Genomic DNA, 27,804 nt, shown 5'->3' with positions numbered 1-27,804 from the left:
TCAACCCAACATTTTCCCACACCTGACATTCAATCCAGAATGCCAGGTGTGGAAAAGTCAAGTGTGTCCAACAATGGTATATGGATGATTTTTGAAGACAGAATACCTGATCATATTACCACAAACCAGTAGAAGGTATGTCTATAAAGACAGGAAATGTATAAGGAGACCTCACTGCTGTTAGTGTATGTGTGTGCACACACACGCACAATCTGGGTTTCTCTATGTTGTTCCAATACTTACTTCAAGATATAGTGAATGTATGAATGATTAAATCATTTTAGAATTAAAAGCACTGGTTTTATTATAATAATTTTCATGCATATATTTTCAACTTTTTTTTATATAAATCCCACATATAGCTCACAAAACTATTAACAAGTTTCTTGAAAAACGAGGGCTGTATTCATTGGAAAAATAGTATGAGGAAGGCTGTTCCAAAAAACAGAGGGAATAGAATGAAGGCAAAAGACTAAAGATAGTTTTGATAGTTTGAAATTGAACTGTGTGTGTGTGTGTGTGAGTGTGTGTGTGTGTGTGTGTGTGTGTGTGTGTGTGTGTGTGGTTGGTGACTGGCAACTGCTCATGTTTTTACATGATTACAGGAAAAAGAAAGAATGGTAGTGGTGGCCATTTCAGTAGAACACCAATGAAAGTAAGTGGGGTGGGAGGGAGGAATAACTGTGAAAGTAACAAGGGAGTCTGTGAGAGGGGTAGCACCTATGCAGATTGTCCTCTACTGTATACTATCAAGAACTCTTAGAGAGGTTTTGGGGGCACACCTCCAAATGTGAGAACAATAGTCTAGAGACAGTTTGATATCAAATTTATAAATTGTTAGAAGTTGAGCAGGCCGGGGAGACTATGAATGTATATATAGCTTTCTTTTTTGTCATTTTTTTAATCTAATGTGTATGATCCATTTCTTATTTTAATCTTGTATTTGTTTTTTTTTTTTTTATTTTTATCCTTCAATTTAAGTCAGTAAAAGAGCATACTAGAATGCAAACCTGAATAAGATATATACCGTACGTTTGTATATGAACCAACATTTAAAGTTTAAAAAAAAAAATGTTGGGGTGCTTAAAGGTCAAAGCTGTATAACTGAGAGGAGACCACCACATAGCCTTTAACGGAATGCGGAGAACCGACCAGGGCTTCTGACCTAATGTCCAATCCTCACCTTCTCATGGTGCACCCTGTTGGGTATCTACTTTGATAATGAACGAACGAGGATGGGCTGGCAATTTGGGATTTAGCCGACCAAATTGTATTCTTATTGGTTAAACCAAAATAAAAAATGATGGTACAACATGACAGAATTTCAAGGACCCCGTTGTTTTCGCCAGGGAACCAGGGCGAACAGCGAAAAGTCAGCTACTGGAACAAATCTGAAAACAAACCCCAACTCAACATCACCAGAGTTAAAGATCGGTACTATCAACGTAAGAAGCCTAAATGGCAAAGAAATGGAACTAGCTGAGGAATTAGATAAGTTACCAGATTGACATAATAGGGGTGACTGAAACAAAAAAGACCAAAACTGGTGAGATCTTTCTGAGCAATAAATACAAAATGTTATATTCAGGCAATGACAATCAAGGAAAAGAAGGAGTAGCCATAGTATTCAACACAAAATACTAGGCTAATCTTCTTGAATGGCAGTCAGTCTCAAGTAGAGTAATGTGGGCAAATATGAGAATGAGGAACTGGACAATGAGACTTATTTGTGCCTATGGTCCCACAGAAGGTTCTACTAAGGTAGAAGTGGAGGAGTTTTTTTGAGGCTTTAGAAAAAGCAACAGACACAATGAAAAATGAAGAGTTGGTCCATGTTGGGGATCTAAATAGCAGAGTAGGAAATGATTGTGAGACATATAAAAATATTTTGGGAAAATTTGGAGAAAAGAGCAAAGCTAATAATAATGGCAAATATCTGTTGGATTTCTGCTCAGGACATGGACTGGTTATTACTAACACCACGTTCCAACATAAAAATGTGCACAAATTCACATAGAGAGAAGAGGCTAGGAATAAGAAAAGTCTCATTGACTATGTTATTGTTGATAGTGATGTTTTCTCCCTGGTGCAGGACACCAGAGTGTACAGAGGATTTGAAATTGGAAGTGATCACTATTTAGTCTTGAGCAGGATAAAATTGAATTTAATAATGAAAAGAATAACATGTAAGAAAGTTTTAAAGCGAATAAAAGTTGAGCAGCTCTCAGATGTGAACTGTAGACTAAAATACACAAAGATTATTGAAGAAAAAATGAAAGAGTTTGAGAACAGGAATCAAACCTTGGAGATTCAGTGGCAAACTCTGAAGAAAACATTGATTGATTCTGCCAGAGAGGCATGTGGTGAGGTTGTCTGTAAGGATAAAAAAATCAGAACTCCCTCGTGGACACAGGAAGTTAAAGAGGCAGTGAAGGAAAAGAAGAAAGCATACCAAAAGTTCTTGTCAAATAAGTCAGCTTGTGCTCTTAGAGAATATAGAGACAAATGCAAGAATGCTAAACACTGTGTAAAACTAGCTAAACAAAAGTCATGGGAGGACTTTGGCAAGAATATAGAAAATAAATATCAAGAAGGTGGGAAAATATTCTGGAGTTTGTTGAAGAAGCTTAGGAATGGAGGAAAGAGTGCTGTAAAAGGAGTTAGAGATGATAAAGGTGACATGAAAACGGGAGAAAAAGATATCCTTGAAGTATGGAGTAATTACTTTGAAAAACTGCTAAATGAAACAAGCAGTGATGACAGCACAGTGGTAAAAAACACTGACCAGGCATGCAGTCAGGAATACATATCCATACTTGAAGTAGAAAAAGCCATCAAAGGCGGCTTGAAATGTGGAAAGGCAGCAGGAGTAGATGATATTCGACCAGAAATGCTGAAGTATGGTGGTATAAGAGTCTTACAGTGGCTGCACTGCATAGTTCAGAAAGCCTGGACAGAGAAACAAATTCCCGATGATTAGAGTAGAGCTCTCATAGTACCCATATATAAAAAGGGAAATAAAACTGAATGTAAGAATTACAGAGGTATTTCCCTACTGAGTGTTCCTGGCAAGATGTATGCAACTATACTTGAGAAACGGTTGAGAAGAAATGTGGAAGAAAAGCTTGGTGAAGAACAAGCTGGATTCAGGCCAAATAGAGGCTGTCAGGATCAGATCTTCACTTTACAACAAATAGTTGAGAAAGCATGGGAATATAACAAAGATCTGTATTTAAGTTTTGTCGATTTGGAAAAGTCATATGACAAGAGAGAAGCTATTCAATATGCTGCAGTTATATGGTGTCAATGGGGCATTATATCAAGCAATACTTAGTCTTTATTTGAGTTGTAAGTCAGCAGTTAGAATTGAAGGAAGTACAGGAAAATGGTTTAATGTTAAATCTGGTGTGAGACCAGGATGTACATTATCCCCTCTGTTATTCATTATCTATATGGATCACATTATAAAGGAAAGTGGTATTAAACATGATATCAAAATTGGAGATGTTAATGTCAGCTCTTTGCTTTATGCAGACGATGTTATACTTCTAAATAAATCTGCTACAAGTCTGCAAGATTCTCTGACTAAATTGAATAGCTGTTGTAATAGATATGGTATGAAGGTCAGCAATAAAAAGACAAAGACAATGAAAATAGGCAGAATCATTGAAAATGTCAACTGTGTTGTGAATGGAGAACCTGTGGAACAAGTAAAACATTTCAGCTATTTAGGCACGATTTTTACTGAAGATGGTAAATTAAATATAGAAATAGACAACAGAATCAGCAAAGCTGGTATGGTAGGAAGTCAATTGAATAAATTCATATGGAATAAGAGAGAAATTAGTCGAAACACTAAATTAGCTGTATACAAGACAGTGTTCAAACCAGTTTTAACTTATGGATCTGAGAGCTGGGTCAGAAGTAAAACACTTGACCAAAGACTAGAGACCACAGATATGAGAGTCCTGAGAAAGATTATAGGCATGAACAGATGGCATCAATGGCAATATCATAATAAAAACGAGGATATTAGGAAAGAACTTGATATTGTCAGCATCCAGGAATGTGTTAGCAGAGTTAATCCCAGGTGGTATGGTCACTTAAACAGAATGGGCGAGGAAAGATTAGCAAAACAAGTGTTCTCTGCCAGGTTGGCAGCAAAACGACCCAGAGGAAGACCAAGATATAGGTGGATTAATACGGTACAAAGTGCTTTAGACGATAGAAATATAAGATCTGATAATGTTGGAGTCTTGACAAGTAACAGACTGATTTGGAGGAAAATTGTAGATAGGAAATTAATAATGATGTAATTTTTTTCATGTAGTACTATCATATCCTGTACACCCCTTGAGGGTACATGGCAGGAATTTGATGATGATGATGATGAAAAAAAATGTTGAAACAAGGGATACTCAGTATAAATTCTGAATGTTTGAATTCTGTGATGGGAAACATCAAGTATTATCCAATCCCTATTAATCAGATTCTTGTACTGTGTTCTAATAAGCTTTTGCTTTCATATCATGTTAATACACTGATATATACATTAATATATTTTATATATAAATACTTCTATTGAATAAGTGTATTCATTATGGAAAGCATGTAGCTTTTTCATTTAAATCCTAATGAAACTTTACTGATACTCATATGAATAATAATATCCAAAACCAAAGACTGGTATAAATGTAACAAAAGTTTACTGATCCTCTTTACAGGAGGACATCATTCATAAATTAGAGTAAAGAAAATAACAGCCCAGAACCATACAAATACTACTCTAAACCATTTCAATTACAACTAATTAAATTCCTAAACAGAATATGGGAAGAAGGAAACATTCTACAAGAATGGAAGACAGCAAGTCATAAATATTCAAAAAAGGAAACAAAGGATTGCAGAAACTACAAAGGAATATCACTATTAAATATGTGTTATAAAATATATCTAGATATAATTAAAAGTAAATTAACACCATGGGCAGAGGAAGTTATTGGGGAAGAACAACGTAGCTTTAGGAAAGGAAGATCCTGCACAGATCTCACATTAATTAATTAATATAATAAGTGAATTGAAAGTCCCACCGCAAACCAATAGCAAATATAATGGCAGAAAGCTATATTACAATTAAAATTAATAATGAAATAACCGAAAAAATTAAAACCAATAGAGGTCTCATTCAAGGAAGTGGATTATCACTAATACTCTTCAATATATATACTATTCAATATAATAATATAATTGTATAATATATATATACAATTAAAGATACCAAGCAATTTTATAAACTTGGTTTCAATCCTTTTTCCTATGTAAGCAAACAGATGGGTAAGTCAAGTTTGTGTGCTTGAAGTATTTTCAGGTCTGAGGCAACTTGTGGTAAAGGTGGAGTAAGTTCTGATCACTTTCCTTAGTATCTCTTATAATGCAAAGCACATCTCCTTGCAGACATGTATGATGCTATGCATTAAGGGAAGGGCCACTACCCAGACTGGTTTTGACCTTTATTGAGGTCTTGTCAGTGGGAGCCAGACCGTGAGATGCCAACGTTGAAGTAATGCAGAACTTATAAATTTTACCTATACAAGTTACCACATGGTACTCTGACCTTATTAAATAAAAATCTCAGAATGAGAGAAAGATGTAGAAAGTTTTTTACCTTGGGTATACTATAGGTTAAAGATTCCAAGCAATTTTATAAACTTGGTTTTAATCCTTTTTCCCAAGTAAGCAAATAGACATGTAAGTCAAGTTTGCCCCTGAAGTATTTTCAGGTCTGGCTCCCACTGACGAGACCTCAATATAGGTCAAAACTAGTCTGGGTAGTGGCCCTTCCCTTAATTGCATAGCATCTTACATATCCTGCAAGGAGATATGCTTTGCATTATTGCACTATAATAAATTTAGTTTAATCCTTTATCCAAGCGTAAGCAAACAAAGTTTGTGCTGAATTATCTTCAGGACTGCGGCAACTCGTGGCAAAGGTGAACCAAGCTCTCATCACTCCTTGTCTTAGTATCTCCCATAATGCAAAGCACATCTCCTTTGACATGTATAATGCATGAAGGGAAGATACTTTAGGTGCAAACTTTGTTTGCTTACACTTGGATAAAGAATTAAACTAAATTTATTATAGTCTAACTAAGTGGAAAAAACCTCCAACATCTTTCTCTAAATCCAGAGTAATTTAATAATAAGGTGAGACACCTTTTGGCAACTCGTATTGGTAAAGATGACCTCTCCATTGCTTCCAACTTGATATCACCACCTCTGGCCTGGCTCCCACTGACGAGATCTCAATAAAGATCGAAACTGGTCTGTGTAGTGGCCCTTCCCTTAATGCATAGCATTATACATGTCTGCAAGGAGATGTGCTTTGCATTATGGGAGATACTAAGACAAGGAGTGATGAGAGCTTGGTCCACCTTTACCACGAGTTGCCTCAGTCCTGAAGATACTTCAGGCACAAACTTTGTTTGCTTACACTTGGATAAAGAATTCAACTAGTTATTATAGTCTAACCAAGTGGAAAAAACTTCCAACATTAAATACCTAGGAAATTACATAGGCCCAAATGGAGAAATTGACATTGCATATAAAAAGCAAAAATTCCTAGCAGTCATTGGAACTTTGAACAGACACTTCAGTAAAGAGATATCTACAACAACCCAAATAAAGCTATATAAAATAATAACCAAACCAATTCTAAAATATGGCAGTGAAACATGGACTTGGGATGAACAAGATAAAAAATAAGTGGAAGCTTCAGAAATGAAGTTCCTAAGACCACTCACAGGTTATAAAAGAACAGACAAGTAAGAAATGTAGAAATAAGAAAACAATTATCTATAATTAACATAACAGAGACATCACAAACTATAGAAAGAACTGGAAAAACCACATAGAAAGAATGAATGAGGACAGATGGCCAAATATTGCCAGGAAATATAAACCAAAGGGATACCGATCAAGAGGAAGACCCAGGAAGAGATGGGCAGAAGACTTTTTAAACTCTAAAAATGTTAGAAGTAAACAATTGCTTAATATGAGAAGCCAAGAAGAAAATAACTATTATGATTTCTATGCCTACTTTATATTAAAGTAAAAATAATGTGTAAGAGGCAGTCAGCAGTAAAAATGTAAAATTTGTGGTCATCTTATATATGGCTAGTATATCAAAAAATAAACATTTTGAAAAGAAATTTGAGAATTTTTTATATGCCAAGTCACCTTGCATATTAACGTATATGCAAGGCGACTTAATGAAGACAAATTGTCTAGCTTTACAAAGAACATAATACAAGTATAGAGTTCCCACATTACTCTCCCAAACAAATCAGAATGTACAAGGGTGGTCTGAAAAGTTCTCGACCTAACAATGAAAAAACAAATTTATAATTTTAAAATTATTTTTATTTTTCAACATAATCTCCCTTAAGATTAATACATTTATTCCAGCAATGCTCCAGCACCCATTATCCTGTCCCTGTAATGGTTCTCAGTAAGATCTGCAAAATACTCCCCTACAGCTGACCTCTTGATTCGAAGAAAAAGTTGACCAGCGAGGAAGATTTTTAGTTTTGGGAAGAGACAGAAGTCGGAGGGAGCCAAATCTGAGGAATAGGGTGGATATTCCAAGAATTCATAGTGCAGATCTCTTAATTTTCCCATTGCCAAAACACCTTTGTGGGCAGGTGCATTGTCCTGATGAAAGATGATTTTTTTCTTCTGCAAACCGGGTCTTATTTCATCTAGTCTGGTTAAAAGATCAGAATAATAATCCCCGATTATTGTTTTACAATTTTCAAGATAATTAATAAACATCCCAAAACACCGATGCCGTGACATTGTCTCCTTTGGCGCTGAACAACTGGCTTCTGTCCACTGATGAATCCAAGTCTCATCCATAGTAATAAATTGACACACAAAATCAGTTTTATTCTTGTTAAAATGCTCCAAGCACTGTTCGGAGATTTTCATGCAAGTGCGTTTTTGATCAGCACGGCACCCATCTTGCGCAAAGCTTTTTCATTTGCAATTGTTCATGCAAAATATATCCTACACATTCTTTTGAAATGCCTATAGTCTCAGCATTTCATGCACTTCGATTTGGTGGTCATCCAATATCATATCATGGACTGATCAATGATGTCCAAAACGTGTTGTTACACGTTTTGGACATCCTTCACGTGGATCATCGTCAAGGTTGGTGCGGCCGTGTTTAAACTCAGCAGTCCATTTCTTAATTGTCGAAAATGAAGGAGAAGCATGACCATAAACTTTTATGAACTTCGAATGAATTTCTTTTGCAGTTAAACCTTCTTTTATAAAGAATTTTATAACTACACAATATTCAATTTTATCCATTTCAAGGGATACAGACAACACTTTTGCTTCAGACAGCTGTATGAAACAAACTACTTGATAGAATGACTTGCAATTTCACATGGATGCTTATGACAGATGTACCAACTTAGGGAAAAAAAAATCTCCCCAATAGTGTTGCCATTTATGGTCAAGGCCGAGAACTTTTTTAGATCGCCCACGTAGCAATAAGAGCTGCTATCTGGAACCTATAGATTCTTAAATCACTCAGTTTAAGTGATAAAAGTCATGGAGGTTTTTTATTATTTAAACTGTATCACGTACAAAACTAACTAATGACTATTAAATAATAAAATCGATTGTCAAATAAACTCTATACCATGAATCAGTGACCTATGATCATTCTTTGAAACAACTTCTCTCTTGTCAAATGTATACTTTGGAAGTGTAGAACTGGCACAAGGGACATTTCAAAAGCAATTAAAGCAAGAAGTATGTTCCTGTATATAGGCTACAAAATTTTATCTAATATTATACTATAAAGAATCTTACCTTATGCTGAAGAAAATATAGATGAATATCAAGCAGGATTCCGAAGAAATAGGTCGACAGTCGACCAGATTTTTACATTAAGACAGATACTAGAAAAAAAATGGGAATATAATCAGCTAGTCCATATTTTATTTATAGATTTTAGAAAAGCATATGATAGCATTCATAGAGAAGGCCTTTCGGGAGTATTAGATGAACTGGGAATACCTCATAAGATAATGCATTTAATCAAAATTTGCACCACTGACAGACAGCTGAAGTATGGTATTAGCTAATGGAACTGGATCGGAACATTTTCATATTAAGACAGGATTAAAGCAAGAAGATGCCCTATTGCCCATCCTTTTCAACTTAGCTTTAGAAAAATGTATTCCAGAACCTGTAAAAAGATAACACAAGCAGAACAGTAATATTAGAACATACAGATAATATGCACTTAGTTGGAGAAAATACTGAAGACATTAGAATAATATTTAGAAAATGCAAAACTTCTAATGAAAAAATAGGATTAGAAATCAACCAGAATAAAACTGAATATTTAAAAACACGTAAAAATCACATTCAGGGGGAAATGATCAGTTTACCATCGATAACCTGAAATTTAAAAGTGTTGCTTCCTTCAAATATCTTGGAACACTTATATCATTTACTATCTTCCAAAATTCTGTCAAGTAGAATTAAAACAGAAATATACAAGGCAATTATTAGACCTATTGTTTTATACGGAGCAGAAACCTGGAGCATAACAGACCGAAATGCAAAAGCATTGCAGATCTTTGAAAAGAAAATCCTCAAAAAAGTCAATGGACCAATAAGAGATAACATGACAAATGAATAGAGAAGAAGACATAATCAAGAGCTGTATGAACTCTATAATTCCCACTTCTTGCTGATGAAATCAGAGGTTGTAGATTGGAGGGTTTGGACAAGTGGAAAGAATGGGAGAGATGAGAATGGCTAAACAAGCATTCAAGATAAGGCCTGATGAAAAGTGACTTAAAGAAAGTAAGACATGGCAGTGCTGGTAGAATAACATCCAAAAAGATTTAGCTGAAATGGGAATCCTGGACTGGACTAAAATTGATCATGACAGAAAATAATGGAAGAAGCTGGTACTTGCAGCAAAGAAAATTAGAGGTTCAGTAAGCTATAGAAGGTTTGTAATATCAAAACTGACAGAGAAGAATAAAATGTTTAACATATCTAAAGATAAAAGTATAATGTATTACAACATAATTAATAGTTACTCAGCATTTGGAAAAATGAACAGCAGACTAAACAATATGCCAGCTTTAACCATCCACTGACAAAGAGTGCACAAATTGCAAAAGATGATCAGATTTATGTGACATTAGAACAAAATATGAGATTTCAAGGAATATGCTATTATTCATATATCTGCACAGAGATTCCTGCCCACCACTCTTAAGTATCTGATTTAAAGAATTGCTGAGCAATTTATTCAGCTATTTTATATGGTCTCACTCTCCTGTAGCTACTGAAGATAAGGATATTTGAGAAAGGGAGTCATTACTTCCAAGAATTTTTGAATGATATAAGCAGGAACAATAAAGAAATTTTAAAAATAGCTCACAGGGGTTGCTTAATGATTAATGGGATTAAGGTGATGTGGAGGTTTTCCAGTTATCTGGAAAAACCTCCACATCACCTTAATAAGGAATTCAGAGAACCAACTGAGACTTCGAACCTAACGTTAAATTCCCATCTTTGTGTAGTGTGCCTACTAAATGGATTCTGAACTAACGAAGATGGCTAGCAATTTGGGACTCAGTCGAGCAAAGCATACTCTCTTTTGAATTACATCAAAAATACACATGACAAGATTTGTCAGCTGGGGTATATTCCAGTTAAACAAGAACCCCACTGTTTTTGTTAGGGCACCCAGGAAAAGTGAAAAGTCAAGTACCTGAACAAACTACTCCAACTCGACATCTAGAAGAAGAAGAACAAACCCAATATTAGAAGAACTTAAGATAGGAACCATCAACATAAGGATTATTAACGAAAAAGAAATCAAACTTGCAGAAGAACTGGAAGAGTACCACGTGTACATACCTAGCATTACTGAGACAAAGAAGACAAAAACAGGCGAGAGCCTACTAAAAAATAAGTATCAGATGCTATATTCAGGCAATAATGAACAACAAAAGAAAGGAGTAATGACAATCAACAAACATCAACATAAATTTCTAGATTGGAAGGCAATTAGAATTGCAGTTATGTTGGCAAACTTCAAAATGGGGAAATGACCAATGATACTCATTTGTGCCTATGGTCACACAGAAGTTTCTCCTAAGGAAAAAATGGAGGAATTTTTCAAGTCACTGTAGCAAGCAGCTAAAAAAAGTGGTCCTTGTTGGAGATCAAAACAACAGAGTACGAAATGAATTACCCCAAGCATACAGAAACATTTTGGGAAAATTTGGAGAAAAAGACAACACTACTAAGAATGGAAGGACTCCTGAATTTCTCCTTATGGATATAGACCAGTCATTACTAACACCATGTTCCAGCATAAATATGTTCACAAGTATATGTGGAGAGAAGACCCAAGAACTTAGAAAAGGCTGACTGACTATGTTATTGTTGACAGTGATATCTTCATGTTGGTTCAGGATACACAAGTATACAGAGGATGTGAAACTAAAAGTGATCATCACTTAGTTTTAATCGAGATAAAAATGAATATCACATGAAAGAACAATATGTAAGAAAGTTCTAAAAAGGATTAATGTTAAGCAGCTTTTACAAGTAAACTGTAGACTCAACTATACGTATAAACATTACGTATAAACATTATTCAAGAAAAAAATGAAGAGCAATTAAAAAAAAAAAAACTTGAAATCTCAGTGACAAACTATGAAGAAATGACTAATTCAGCAAGGAGACATTTGGTGAAGTTATCGGCAAGGATAAAAAAAAAATAAGAAGAACATCATGGTGGTGTTCTTATAACAACACAAGAAGTTAAAGAAGCAGTCATGGAAAAGAAGGAAGTATACCAAAAGCTCCTAGCAAATAAGTCAGATATCCTAAAGGAATAAGAGAAAAATGTAAGAGAGCTAAGTCATGGGTAAAAGTAGCTAAACAAAAGTCAAAGGAAAACTTCAGCAATAATATAGATCAATATCAGAAGGGTTGCAAAATGTTCTGGAGGCTATTGAAAAAGCTTAGAAATGAAGGAAAGAGTACTGTAAAAGGAATCAAAGATGATAAAGATGACATAAAAGATGAAGATGAGGATGTTTTAAATGTCTGGAGTAATTACTTTGAAAGAATGTTAAATGAAGTGATAGAACTTTTTTTTATCTATGAAAAAAGCTATCAAAAAAATGAAAACATAACTGGAGTAGATGATATAAAAAAGGAATCAAAGATGATAAAGATGACAAAAGATGAAGATAAGGATGTTTTAAATGTCTGGAGTAATTACTCTGAAAGAATGTTAAATGAAGTGATAGAACTTTTTTCTACCTATGAAAAAAGCTATCACAAAAAAGCTATCAAAAGAATGAAAACATAACTGGAGTAGATGATATTTGAACAGAATTGCTCAAAAATGGATATATAAAAGCTTAACAGTGCTTGATCAGATGGTCAAATTCCAGATGATTCAAGTAGATCTCTCATAGTTCCAGTCTATCTTCTTCTTTATTTCCAGGCCTATAGGCCAATGGCCTGTTCTGGACTCAATTCCATCTTTTTAAGGGTCTTTTGCACCGGGTTCCTTTTGGGTGGTAATTTAGAATTTGTTTAGGTATTCTGCTTCTATTCATTCTCAGTATTTAGCGAATTTGTATTTCTGATTTCGCTGCTTTTCATTTTATCCATTATTGTGACTCCTTCAGTTCTGCACAGAAATTTCATTTCAGATGATTCAATTCTTCTTTCATCTGCTTTTTTTTATTGTCCATATCTCTCTGCCATAAAGTAATGCAAGTTTAGCTACTGTATTGTAGATTCTTATTTGTGTGCGTTTTTGTGCATAATTGGATTTTAAAATTTTATTTATAATGCCTGTTACTTTTTAAAAGTTTGATAGTTTCAATTCTATATCCACTTCATTTTCATATGACATTGTGCATCCTAAATATCTGAATGTATTTACTTGTTCTATTATTTTGTTGTTTATTACTTTTTTGCTTCTTATTGGATTAGCACCTTTGACGGCCATGACTTCTGTTTTGTCTGTTGATATTTCCATGCCATATGTTTTTATCAGATTATTTAGACTGTATAATGATTTTTGTAGTTCATCTTCATTGTTTCCAGGTATTAATTGGTCATCAGCAAAAAAATACAGTAGCTAATTTGTTGTTATGCTTATCTTGAATCCTTCTTCATTAGTTATCTTCCATTCTTTTATGATTTTATTTATGTATATATTAAATAAAACCAGTGAGAGAGAGCAACTCTGACATATTCCTCTATTCATTGGTTTCCCATCTATAAAAAAGAAAATAAAACTGAATGTGAGAATTACAGAGGAATTTCTCTACGTGTTCCAGATAATATGTTAGCATGCTTCGTAAGTAGTTGAGAAAAATTGTGGGAGAGAAACTTGGTGAAGGACAAGCTGAGTTCAGGCCAAACAGAGGTTGTCAGCATCAGATTTTACTTTACAACAAATAGGTGAGAAATCATGGGAACATAACATGGATCTGGAAAAGGCATGAAACAAGGTGCCCATCAAAGTCTTTCAAAACACTACAATTATAAGGAGAAACTGGAACATTATACAGAGCAGTATATAGTCTATATTTAAGTTGCAAGTCAGCAGTTAGAAATGAAGGAAATCAGGGTAGATGGCATGTAAAATCAATGATAACACAGGGATGCACACTGTTTCCACTCTTATTCATCATCTATATGGATCCTATTATGAAAGGTGGCGGCATTAAATCTGATATTAGAATTAGATATCAAACTTAGCTCTTTCATGCTGATGTACTCATAAACACAACCAGTGAAAGTCTCCTGAGTTCTCTAACTAAATTGAATAACAGCAGTAACAAATTTGACATGAAAATCAGAAATAAAAAGCCCAAAACTATGAAAATGGAAGGAACATAGAAAACTTCTGGTGCATTCTTAATGGAGAACCTATAGAACAAGTAAAATATTTTAGCTATTTAGCCATAGTTTTTAGTGAAGATGGGAAATTAAATTGGGAAACAGACAACAGAATAAGCAAAGCTGATTGGATGGCAGTTGAATAAATTTGTATAGAATAAAATAAAAATTAGCCAAAACAGTAATCTAACAGTATACAAGAAAGTTTTTAAGCCAATTTTAAGAGATCCAGGTTAAAAATAAAGCAGTTGATCAAAGATTAGAGACCGCATATACGAGAATTCTGAGAAAGATGAATGGTAGAATCATATTAAAAATGAAAATATTCAAAAAGAACGTGACATCATTAGCATTCAAGAATGTGTGAACAGGGTTAATGTATATTGGTATTGTCATTTAAACAGAGTGGGAGAAGAAACATTAGAAAAACAAATGTTTGATGCCAAGATTGTTGGAAAAATGACCCAGAAGAAGACTAAGATCTAGGCGGTTTGATTCAATCAGAAGTGCCTTAGAAATGTTAGATATGACAATATTGGAGTGCTGACTAGTAATTGACTAATTTGGAGGAAAACTGTTGATAAGAGATTAGTAACAATGTAACCTTCATCAGGTAGTACTGTCATAATAACCTGTAAACCCCGTTCCCTTGAGGGTTCATATCATATCAGGAAACTGATGATGAAAAATTGCCAATGGTACTAACATATTATTGGTATACAACCTTTCATCGATGATAATTACATAAAAAGCAGTGGCAAAAAATAACAAAAGGAATGCCATCATGGATTTCGATATAGGAGGTTAAAATATATATATCAGGAATCCAGGTAACAAGATTTATTTAGGATATATGGTTTTAATGGGGGGGGGGGGGAATTCTCCTAGTGGAGATGGAGAATGTTGGCATCAGGAAGCATTCTACAGAGAAAGTTGGATGCAAATGGAGTAGGTCTATAACCATAAATGGTTATAAAAAGATATTTACTTAGAAAGGGCCAAGAAAAATAGGAAGAAGGAGCTTGGTTCAGAGTTGGCCCAGAATTTTCTTCTTGACAGTCAAGAAATCATGGGAAAGAAACAAAAATCTTTATCTTGAAATTCTGGAAAATATAATATGGTGCCAGAGAAAAGCTGTTCAAAACACAATTACAGGGTAAATGGGGTTACAGAGTAATACACATCTTATACCTATACTTAAGTGGTAAGTCAACATACAGAACAGGAGGTGGTACATAAAAATGGTTTGGTGTTTAAAAAAAATAAAATAAAGTGTAAGGCAACAACACACACTGTGTCTAGTGTTATTCATCTATATGGATCACATTATGAAGGAAAGTTCATTAGGCTGATACCAAAATTTGAGATATTAAACTCAACTCTTTACTTAAAGCAGATGATGTTATAATCCTAAATAAACTCAGTATAAGACTCTGATAACTGAACAACTGCTCTAAAAAATTTAGTAAAAAATCAATAATAAAAATTATAACTATGAAAATAAGCAATAACTAGGAAAACATCTATTGTATTCACAATGGAGAACAAACTACAGACAGACAAATAACTAAATATTAATATTTAATAAAATATTTCGGTTATTTAGATATATGTTGAGCTTTCGATAATGTTTTAATTCACAACATAATGAGAAAATAAACAATATATTTACTTATTTGCTGATATTATACCCAGCATCTTCAGAGCACAAACACTTTGTCACAGTGTGCAAACAACAATTAATTAATAGTGGGAATAGCTTAAAATTGTAATACACTACAAAGAACTGAAGTGTTAAATGGTGCCATTTACTGTTGGATAAAGAGAGAGAGTAACAAGTATTATTTGATCTTAAAATGACTGCCTCCAAGATTGGCAAACTGATACAGCAATATTTGTTGAGGTTTGCGGAACATTTTAAAACTACTGCAGATTCCAAAAAACAGTCCCTCTGACTTGTAATGACATATATATATATATAGCACTTTTGTTTTCTTCTATCTGATCTTGTGTGAAGGGGTGTGGTAGTCCCAGCAGCCCATAATAATGATGGTGCCAAATGCATTTCTTATGTTCCCCAAGGAGGATATCAAAGATCTTCCTGTCAGTAAACGGTAAGTCAGGTCACAAGCACATGGCACTTCATACACTTCTAGATGTAATTTACTTACAATAACTGATATGGTCGCCTGAGTTTAGAGGAGATGAGGAAACAAATGAAAGATCAAACAGAGGATAACCTAGAAGAAATGTGGCCTATAACAATGTGCATATGAAGACAGACTGAAGAAATTGGTTCTTCAAATGAAGAACAGATGGAAGAAAGGAGATAACACAGAAACATGAAAGTTGATAAATGGAGCTAACAGTGCTTACAGAAGTGAGATTTCACAGTTCATGTCAGGTGGGAGGAGCAAAATGTGTCATTCTTGGAAGTTGAATAAGGGTGTGGTTAGGAAGCATGTGAGGTGCAAGCATGGTGGATGAAATTAACTGGTGGATATTATGGGTGCATCTTGAATGTTTCAAAAGAAAGATATAAGTAAACAGGCATGCATGACTTCAGATCCTCCCTCAGGCCTTGACTCCCTGGAGGAGCCTGCATAATATCAACAATAATAAATTAGCATTTTCAAGACCCAAAGGAAGCATCCTGTTAGAACAATAGATACATATTACCAAAATAAATACACTTAAAAATATTTACTTACAACATCTTCTGTGTGGTCTGCATTTTCAAACATATGTGCTATGTCCTTTATCATCAATTTAATAATCTCATAATTATGTTCAATCCCAACACGAACTTTTTCTAAATGTGTTTTATAATTCTTCAACACCTCCTGATGATGAGATGGCAATACATTTGTATACTTTAAGCTTTTATAGAGTCTGCGAAGACTATGAATTCTATATGAAAAGAAAAGAATAAATTAAAAACTGTAAGGTTATAAAATAACTTATATTTTTTCAATTAAATAAAAACTATAGTTAGTATGATAAATGATTCATTATCTGAATATAATTTAGCTTATATCAATCAAGCATAACATAATGAACATGCAAAGCTGAAATAAGTATTTGGACAACATCCATTTGCAAATGAAGCATACCGTAAGTATGTACAAATAGATTTCTGTGGGAAGGTTTCAGTATTGAGACCACATTATAATAAGGAGTTTATTAAAAATAAGCAATTAAAACCCAACAAGTTTCGTCCATCATAAGACTTACAACATCAGGGTAAGTGGTACATAAAAGTTTTACACAACAAAAGCCTATTAGCAATTAATTACACATATCAGATGTTTTTGATAACTTCACAACTGTTAAATATAATTGGTAAACCAGAATACAAATGATAAATTCATTACTGTATGCATGTTCCAACACATACAGTAAGGGACAGACAGTGCTTCAGAAAACTATGTGGAGAGTCATTTCAGTATGGAATATACCCATCCCGAACTGAGATGCAGCTCTCACAATACCATACCATACTTAGCACCAAGTGATTCAGGAGTTCTTGAGGCAAACTAGCCCATTCCTCCTGCACAGCAAGGATAAGACTTTGTTTTCTGGAGAGAAAGTTCAAGAAGCAATGTGTCTCCCTATTGCATCCCAAATGTGTTGAGATCTGGGGAACATGCTGGCCACTCAATCCGATTAACATCCTCTACAGAAGTATCTCCACTGTTTGTGTACAATGTGATGTAGCACAGTCATCCATAAAAATAAAATCCTCACCTATAGCACCATGAAACAATTAAACATGACAATGAAGAACTTGGTTACAATATTGTTCATCAGTCATAGTCCCTTTTTCCAGCACTTGTAGTTCAGTGCATCCACCAAGCATAATGCCTCCCACACCATGACTCCAGTACTGACATATCTATCCCTTGAAAGAACATTCTCATGATGGAAGCAGTATCATTTCATGCCAGTCATCAAGAATTGGAGGAAAGACCAAAATGACTCTCATCTGTAAAGATTATGTTAACTCATTGGTGTCTTGTCCAATTTTCATGGATATAACACCTGAGAAAACGTGCTCTATGATGAGCCGTGGATAAAAAGATGCAGGCTACAGGCTTTTGGGAACATAGGCCTCCTTGTCTCAGACATCTTGCCACAGTTTGTTAAGATATCTGCATACCTGTGCTTGAATGGAGATGACTTACAAGCTGACCTGTCGTGGTGCATCAATTACATTTATACCTGTTATAACCAAAAGTCTGCCTTCATGCTCCATAGTAGAGAAAGGGTCCCTCCTAGCAAATGTCTGGAACACATTCCAATGGTTTGAAATGCTGCTCAGAGCCTGGATACAATGCTATGTGAAATTACAAACTCTCTGGCATCATCAGTAATGCCACAGGCTTCTTCAATCTTTCCAATAATTCTTCTGAATGAAATCTAGATGATGTCTTAGACACCCACATTTTTATTCCTTCATGAAAAGAGCTTCCTTCAAACACAATTCCCTTAGTGCAACCCAACCTTTTGCCTTTATCCTGTTGAGTGCTACCACATAACCCATTTGTGTGCAATTTGAAATTTGAATGTGTACTCGCTTTCTACTTGAAATCATCAATTATACAAATTGCTGCAAGCTGATTCATCTGAATTTGCAGGTAATCTTCAGAAATAGTGTTTGTCCTTAGGTTTTGGATACTAGTGTATGTTACAGAAGGTGCAGCCAGTGACTAAAAATATGTGGTAAAGAAATGAGTTCCATGAGCAGCGTTAACTGTTGGAGCAAATTTTTAGCCTTGGTCCGATATGGTCATGTTTTAAGGAGACTGAAGTGTTAGGTAAGGTGACAATGAAATGCTTTATAATCTCACTCATGAAAGATTAGAAACCACAGAAACATGCAGAGTACATTTGTTGGAAAAGTCAACAAACAACCATAATATGAGGAACAAAGAGCCATGGCACCCACCTTAATAAGATGTAGGACCTACTTTCACTGTGATGACTGCAGTAATCAAGGTATACTTTTCACAAGCATATGATAGTGACCAATGGGAATTTTGGACCATTCTTCATGTAGTATGCATGTAATGAGGTCCTGGACTGTTGTGAAGCAACGTCTCTTGACCTCACCCGATGCTCCAGTTCATTCCATAGATGTTCAATAGGGTTGAGATCAGGATTCTGGGGAGACCAGTCAAGTGTGGTGACATTCATGTCATAAACCATGCAGTTACAGCAGCAACCTTATGACACAGCGCATTGTCTTGCTGAAAGAGACAATGGTCAGTTCCATAGAAACACCACAAAGTAGGAAGCATTGCATTGTCCAAAATGTTCAGATACCTCTAGGCGTTCAATGATCATGGTACCAAACATAGATCTGAAGTGAAACCAGAAAAACAGAACCATACTGTCACACCGCTACCTCCTAATTTCATAGTGGGGGTTATGCACTCTGGTAAGATACATTCACAGGGAAATCACCACACCTGTCCATCTTTCCACACAGCTTTCATGTCTCACTGTACACCCTCTTTGCACCACTGAAGATGATGTTGATTAAGGTAATGTGGGGCTTACATATTACAGTCCTACCATGGAAACTCATGTTGTGATCCTTGGTTCTGAATGTTTTAAGCAAATTTGTGTTCCAGTCAATTCCCGGAACTCTGCATTCGACATATCAGCCAACAAATAGTGGTTTTTACATATTATCCTTCTTAGCACCCTACAGTCACATCCAGTATATGTGGTGGGTCATCCACTGTGGGTAACACTTTGGATGATTCTTTGCACTAACATCTCAGTATGATATCACTGATTGTTGACCTGGGATGGCCCAATTTGTCAACAATTTTCCCAACAGATGTCTGCAACATGGCATCCTATCACAACACTTCTTTCGAACTCCATTAGTTCCCTTCTCGCACCCATTTCACCTGTACACAGTTGCACTGACTTGGGAGAATCACATTCCTCCAATTTATACTGGCTACATATACCAGAAATTCTACTCGAGAAACCAACACTGACAATTTTCAAGATGCATCACTTCTCCAAATAAAAAGAGCACTGGTCACACATTGGGCAATCATAATCACCTTGGAAAGACATTTCCAAACATTAATGCAACAGTAGGTTTGATCTCATAGCCTACAGGTTGGAAAGCAGTAATGCTGTCCACCTGGCTAACCAGGATGGTGACCAAAATATGACAAGCATTTGGAAGACAAACACTGTCATACATTAGTAGCAAACCAACAGTTTTTACTCTCTCACTTCTTCAAACAGACCTTTAATATCCACTCTCATACTATATTTGTTGATACTTAAATCATTACTTCTATCAAGAGATGCAATCTCTTTTAATTTTCTTTCCTGTATTTCTATTACATTTTCATATTTTTAACTTTTGTCCCCAAGAAGCTAAAAGTAGTGACTCTATCAGCAAGTATACAAAATTTTATGATTTAATCAGCATACCATTATTATTTTTTCTTATATTTTAACTTACTTACCTTGTTATTATTATTATTACCTTCAATGCTTTCGTGCTTCTTCTTGTTCTGATCATTTTTCTTATTCTAAGTTTCTTTAAACGTTTTTCCACTTTTCCCAATTGTCTGGTCAATTTTCCAATAATTTCTTTTAATGTGGATATTTCCAATATCAGATTATCCTCAGTTATATTATCAATATCATTTCTGCTCATCAGGATAAAGATTCTCTCATAGTAACTATGTTCATTTGTGCTTTAAATATTGGCAAGTTTTTGGTAGCATTTTAAGACTATTAAAAACTAACATAATTGTACAATTGTTACTAAATGCACAAACACGATAATTCCACTAAATAACTACAATAATAATAACATTACCTGATACCTCCAGAGAATCCAAAGACTCATCGAGGGAGGATACCTACTCTATATCTCTGTCTCAATCCACCAATTACACCAATGCCATCTACCACCTGCCAGCACCACTAGTACTTCCACAGATAATCATAAACATCCATGCCCATGGCAGGATTCGAACCCGCAACCTTTTGGCTGGAAAGCAAATATCTAACCGTTTGGCCAACCAGGCCATATACTAATATATATACTGTAAAATTCAATGTGGTAAAATTTTATAAAAATTTTTGACATCGATTTTACAGAGGTCACAAATCATGTGAAAGGAACAAAATTGTACATTACTGTATATTAACGGTGAAATACTGATTGTAAACTTGTATAAGTAACTGAAAAAAAAGAATGACATAGAATTGTTCAAAAATTATAAAATATTGTAAAGGTTAAAATTGTACACTACATCGATTTAATATTAAGTTTTGGGATAAAATTTTAAGAGTAACAGAATGTTAAAGTATTTCTGCCTCAAGTTAAGAGGATTAGACAAGATTATGTTGGCGACTTGAAAGTGAACAAAGGTATTGAGTGTCATTCAGATGTGGAGATTTTGCTGCCAAAAACCGAAGGTAAAGACAACAGTGACGTCAAGATTCAGGGGTCTCCGACCCTAAAACAAGGAACTTGGGAATCGTATAAAAGAGGTCTTGAGAACCTCAAAGAAAAACCACGAGTTTTTTGTCTTGCTGAAGTTCGTTGGCCCTAATGGACTTCCGAGATTTCAATGGAGCGTGACCCCTAGGCATGGGGAGAAACAGGAGAGACAGATTATTCTTCGGAGATAAATTTTTGGTAACAGAAAGGAGCCCCATGCAACCAGATACACAGCAGCAAGCCATGCCACAATTCCCGGAAGAGGACAACAGCAGGACAACTGCCAAAAGCCACTCAGCGAAAGCTAGTGTATAGAATGCAGTCAGTAGGACCACCACAAATCTTCAAAGCTGGTAGGACTGTATATGTTCCTGCAAATTTGTGAATAGATTCTATCGTATTACTGCTGAGGTAATGATTAAGAATTGTATGTCCACTGAACATAGCTCTGTTAAAATAACTATATAGTCGCTATGAGAGATAATTGAGGCTGAAAGATAACTAGTATATATTAGGAAGAATGTTAGCCAACGATGTAAATTGTAACAGACAAATAAATGCCTAGATTTTGTAAAGCAAGTTAATTAAGCATTGTGAATAGCTGGTCTAAATTGTAAGGTTACGATTTGAGTTCAAGATAGGCATCAGAGAGAAATTGTTCAATTGTATATTGGATTGTGTAGTTACTTAAGGTAAAATAAACATGTTTGTTTGTTTGTTTAAAACTATCGCCTGATCTTTGACCACTGCACCGTCTCAAAAATAACCGAACCTGTGTGCTTAAATAAGAAAAATTGCCACGACTGATTATTTAAGTAATTGTTTTAGAAAGTGATCTATTCCTATAATTAGTATAATAAGTATAGTAATTATAATTATTAATAAATATTTTCTATAATTATGAAATCATTAGTAAAACATTATGTTTTGCTGATTATTTATCTAATGAAAAATAAACTATCTTCTAAAACACTCCTTTACATACCAGATTAAAGAACAGAATTCTATCAAATCTCAAAAGAAAAAATATATATACATATACATCATTAAAAAAAGTTACATCTTTGCCAAAAAAATTACCAAAAAATTAAATTACCATGCCAAATCAGATACATGGGACCCCAAAATGTCACAAACTTACATCTCCCTCCCCACACTAGTAGTTGACAGCATAGACATACTTATTCTAATTATATAAAATTCTATTCACTTGAGAATATTAACAAAAAATATGAACCTTTCTGATTCAGATGTCATGGCCAAATCTGATATTAAGTTACTATTTACCAAATATACTACTCACAGAGTTCCTTAACCACATAAGCCACATTTCCCACAACGTACCTGAATTACTCAAATTCACCATATATCCAGATTAATTTTTATGGAAATAAAATACAGGTATCCCTTGATATATGCGGCTTTGATTAATGCACAAAAAATTGTGACCATAAACTTGATATATGCAGTATCAAATTTGATTAGTGTGGCCCAAGAAGTTTGAAAATAAGCAAAGCATTGGACTTGGTCAATGTAACCGATCAGATCACGTGGTACGAGTCGTGCACCAACATTGGTAACTCAGTCTCAGTGCTTCAATTTATCGGCAGAGAGTGGTGCGTACAGACGTATAAGTGTATGTATTATAGTGTATGCTTACGGCCTATCCGGATATCATGTAATTTTCAAATTATGTAAAGCATTTCCCTTCGTAACCATGGCCTCGAAAAAGCGTAATAAGCAAAAACTAATTACTTTTAATACTAAAATTGACATTATTAAAAGGTTTGATAATGATGAAAGCAAAGCAAACACCGGAAGAGCTCTGGGCTTTGGTGAATCAACTATACAAGCCATTTTAAACAAAGCGACTGAGTACCGCAAACAAGGCAAAGTTGCATCTGCATCTTTGACTATGCAGAGTAAAATTTTGGAGGAGAAAAAAAAAGCTACCACTGTTCAATTTACGTTAGATGTTTTTTTTATAAAAAATAAATATTCAGATAAGTTTTTATGTAACAAATATGTATAGATAAAATATATAAATACATGTCACCTTAAAAAATAAATCATGTTTAAATTTTTATATTTTGCAGGATTCATTACAATTATTCCCATTAATTCTTAACATTGAATTATGTGGTTTTGATATATGCAGTGTCCATCAAGGATTAATTAACTGCATATATCAAAGGATACCTGTATATATATATACAAATAGATGAGACTACAATAGGATACCCCCACCCCCTTTTCCCCATTCCCAATGGAATTTCTAGCACAATCATATACATAGCTATGCTATGTATATGATGTGCATGCAGGGCCTAGACAAACTAGTTATGTTTTTGGTGCATTCAGGCAACCAACATTCAAATCTGAAAATAATATATATATATATATATATATATATATATATATCTCATTAAAAAAAGTTACATCTTGGACAAAAAAAATTACCAAAAAATTAAATTTAAAATTAAAAAATATGCTTCACTATAGAAAAAGAAATTAACAACTGTCTCTTCTTCCTAAACACACTGCACGACTACAAATGGTTCATTATCCTTTTCTGTTCATAGGAAAACAGCATCCACTGGAAATACTAACATAAGCAATCACCCATCTCAACAGTATGGCATCCACAAAACACATATACACAGAATCAGGGCTATTTGTTCAAACAAGATACAGCCCTTGCCACTGACCTTAGATATACCTTTGCAACACTTTTTTTTTTAAGCCATTGGCTATAATTCTCATAAATGGATAAAACACCTATCCCTCCTGCATCCAATATGCACAAGATCACAAGACTGATGAAACCAAATCACAGTCTCGTGTCCTTTGGCACTACTATGGTACTGAATGGGAGGACTTCCATAACTTCTATATTATATTTTATTTTCCATAGTCTGTTTCCCCAAATGAGAAGGTTCCCCAAACCATCACAGAGTCACCACCACCTTGAACAGAACTAACATGACATGACAAGGCCATGGCCTCATGATGTCAATGGCACACTTGCACCGTCCCATCAGCTCAGTACAACTGATAATAGGATTCATCAGACCATGACTTTGGTCCACTACAGTTGTCCAGTTTTCATGGTCCTGACACCAGGTGAAGTGCAATGCCTGATGACGAGCTGTCAAGTGGTATACAATTAGGGTGCCAGTATGGCATAGCCCATGGTATGCCATACTGTTTGCTTGATGATGCTGCCTGGACCTCTGACATTGAAACTGGGTGTGGTCTGTGCTGCCACTGCCCTGCAGTTGGTCTGTACAAGCCTGGAAAGTCTACATTAACACCAGTCATCAATGGCATGTGGTGTGGTCGGCTACCACTTGCTCACTGGGTGCTGGTACATCCATCTGATGGTGGTATACCTCATGATAGACCCTTGATACGGTTGCCCTCGAGAACCCTAGGGTTCTTATCACTTGGATGATGCAATGACCCATCTGTCTTGCGCCAATAATACATCCACAATCAGAGTCACTAAGATTGCCACATTTACCCATGTTTGTCGGCTGCGATAGACTGTTGGGAAGACCCAATGTTTGTCTATTTACCATCTGCATTTGATTTCGGTACATTTGCTCTGCAGCAGGGGATGCCAATGTCAACTTCCCATCACTCCTATCACTAATATTCTTTCCCCCTGTGTGTTGTGTGTGTGTGTGTGTGTGTGTGTGTACATACACAGTCATCCCTCAACTTACGTCAGGGTTCTGTTCCATCTGGCAGGACTTAAGTCGATACATTAAATGAACAGAGTTATAGGGGTTAGGGACTTAACCATAATAAGTATATCATTTTAATTTTTTAAACCTCATAAAACTGTACTGTGCATTACTGCCACTATAAAACAGGAGAATAATCCCAAATCTTCCTCCATAATCACATCTTCATTACCTTCCCTATGTGAAGGACCAGGGTGCAACTCTTCTGGTGTAACCTTTGTTGTTGTTGTTTTTTATGAAAATATCCAATACGCTTTGCTTATTCCTTTTCTTTTCACCATAAATTTGTTTACAGCAAGCAAACACATCACGTACTTTCCTTTTTACTAATAAGTAGCATTCAACATTGAGGTCCATGTCTCCAGCCATTTTGAGAACATCGCTAACAGCAGAGAACATTTCTGCAAGACCCTTCACTGTAAATTGTTTAACTACCTCTTCTTGTTTCTCTTTTCCAACTTCCTTTTCTCGTTCTTACTCTTCTGCAACACGCTGTTCCTCCAGTTCGACCAATTCTTTGTTAGTTAACATAAGAGACTTCTATGAGTTGAAGAATGTCGTCGTCATTCACTTCGAGATTCAGATTGTTTGTTAGGCCCACTATTTCTTCACTCAATTTACAAAGATCTTCATTTTTTTCAAACCTTCAAAATCTTTTTAATGTTTACAATTAGCATGATAAATATTGAATGCTTTCCAGAATTGCATGAGTGATCATTTCCTTCAGTGGCAGAAATGGCTTGGGAAAAAGTTTTCTGTAAATAATGTCTTAAACACTGCAAGAGCTCCCTGATCCATTGATTGGATCAATTTTCAGCGACCAAATTTGGACGGTGAAACATGACCTTGAACTTGGTGAAGATCACAAACATAAGAGATGACTTGGAGCATTATCTGGAATTAATAAAATTTTAAATTCTACATTTTCTTTCACATAATAGCTTTCCATTTTATTCCCATACCAATTGATTAAAGCATCCACAGACTATTTTTGAGTCATCCACGACTTCTTATTGCTCAGATAATGAACTGGAAGAGTATGCTTCCTAATGTTTTTGAAGGCTTGTGGATTCTCATTGAACCATATCACAAATGGTTTCAGTTTATATCCAGCCACATTACCCTCTAACAGAATCATAATACAATCCTTAAGAGCTTTGAAACCAGGCATAGATTTTAGCTTTTTGTAGATGAATGTCTGCTCGGGTATTTGTTTACAACACAGGGAAGTCTCATCCATGTTAAAGATCTGCTGTGGCAAATAATTTTCCTCTGTAATAATTTTATCCAATCTCTCCACAAACTCCTTGGCAGCCTTCTCATCGGCACTTGCAGATTCACCATACATTTTCACATTATGCAGCACAAAACGCTGTTTGAATCTCATGAACTAACTGGAAGAAGTGTTGAATTCATAGTCATAATCGGGCCCTGCTTTCTCCTTCAACATGTTGAAGAGACTTAGTGCCTTACCGGTTATGGCCCTAGTGCTAAGGGGTATGCTCTTTTGGTTCAGATCCTCTATTTATGATACAAGTAGCTTTTCCCTTTCAACGATAGGACCTTTTCGTTGCTTCGTCACTATCGCCGATTTAATGGAAGCAGATCCATTCACACCTTCTATAATTTTATTCTCATTTTTCAAAATGGTCATCACTATAGAATGAAACCATCCAAAGTCATGTGCAATCACACTGATGGGCTTACCAGTTTCAAGATCAATTGCGCGCATCTTTTTCTGTGATTCTTCACTAGGTTTTTTGGTTAGACATGTAAGGGCCATGTTGCACAAAATATCATGAAAAATTTAATGACAAATATACAAATAGCCTATTTCTCAAACATAAAATCAACAGAGGAACTGTTGAAGACACGTGCAGACTGCCGAGGGAGGTTGCCGCTGAATGTGTTGTTGATACTGTGCATGGCGCACTGTTGCTAAATAGAAACGTTTTTACTTTATACTCGCTTGCATCTTGTTCGAAAGTACAGTCGAAAATGTTATTTATTCCCTTATGGAATCACGGACATATCTTCGAATAGATGTAACTTGAACGGACGTAAGTCGAGGGATGACTGTGTACATATATGTGTATATATACATATATATATATATATAGAGAGAGAGAGAGAGAGAGAGAAAGAGAAAGATGTTGAGAAGATTGCAACTAACACTTTTTAGATTTTGAAAACTCAATATTCATAAATTGTAAATATTCATAATACTGACTGATTTACTATATGTCTTCACATTTCCATAAACTGATTGTAATTAATGAAAATTAATTACAATAAGAAATGTTCCCTCTAAGCCAAAGAGACAAATACACAAGTCATTATGTCTTCTGAGCAGCAACTAGATTGGCAGAACAACCCTAGGTTGTGTGTGGGGGGGGGGTGAACACAACACATGCTCCCAAAATTATATAAAAAAATTGAGAAATTAAATATTCTTATTCAACTTCTTATTTATTCAATTATTATTTATTATTATAGGTTTTTTTTTTTTTCTTTCTCATCCCTCAACTACACCTCATACATAGCAATGATGTGCTATAGGCTCTTGTATGTCTGTGGGGGGAGGGATAA

The 27,804-nt window shown here is 35.0% G+C and overlaps 1 protein-coding gene across 1 annotated transcript in view; it reads right to left on the bottom strand.

Annotated features, from left to right (window-relative positions):
• LOC150101166 (protein-L-histidine N-pros-methyltransferase CARNMT1) overlaps window positions 1–27,804 on the bottom strand; it is a 153,822-nt gene that overhangs the window by 105,758 nt on the left and 20,260 nt on the right. The window contains exon 2 of the mRNA XM_090402181.1: window positions 16,689–16,887. Coding sequence (XP_090258307.1) covers window positions 16,689–16,887 — 199 coding nt within the window. The remainder of the gene's footprint in view (window positions 1–16,688; window positions 16,888–27,804) is intronic.

The sequence above is a fragment of the Typopeltis vanoorti genome, chromosome 12 (genome assembly GCF_054136105.1).
Source record: "Typopeltis vanoorti isolate ZY-2024b chromosome 12, IOZ_Tvanoo_1.0, whole genome shotgun sequence".
NCBI classification, from domain to species: domain Eukaryota; kingdom Metazoa; phylum Arthropoda; class Arachnida; order Uropygi; family Thelyphonidae; genus Typopeltis; species Typopeltis vanoorti.
This window is presented reverse-complemented; position numbering and strand designations above follow the sequence as displayed.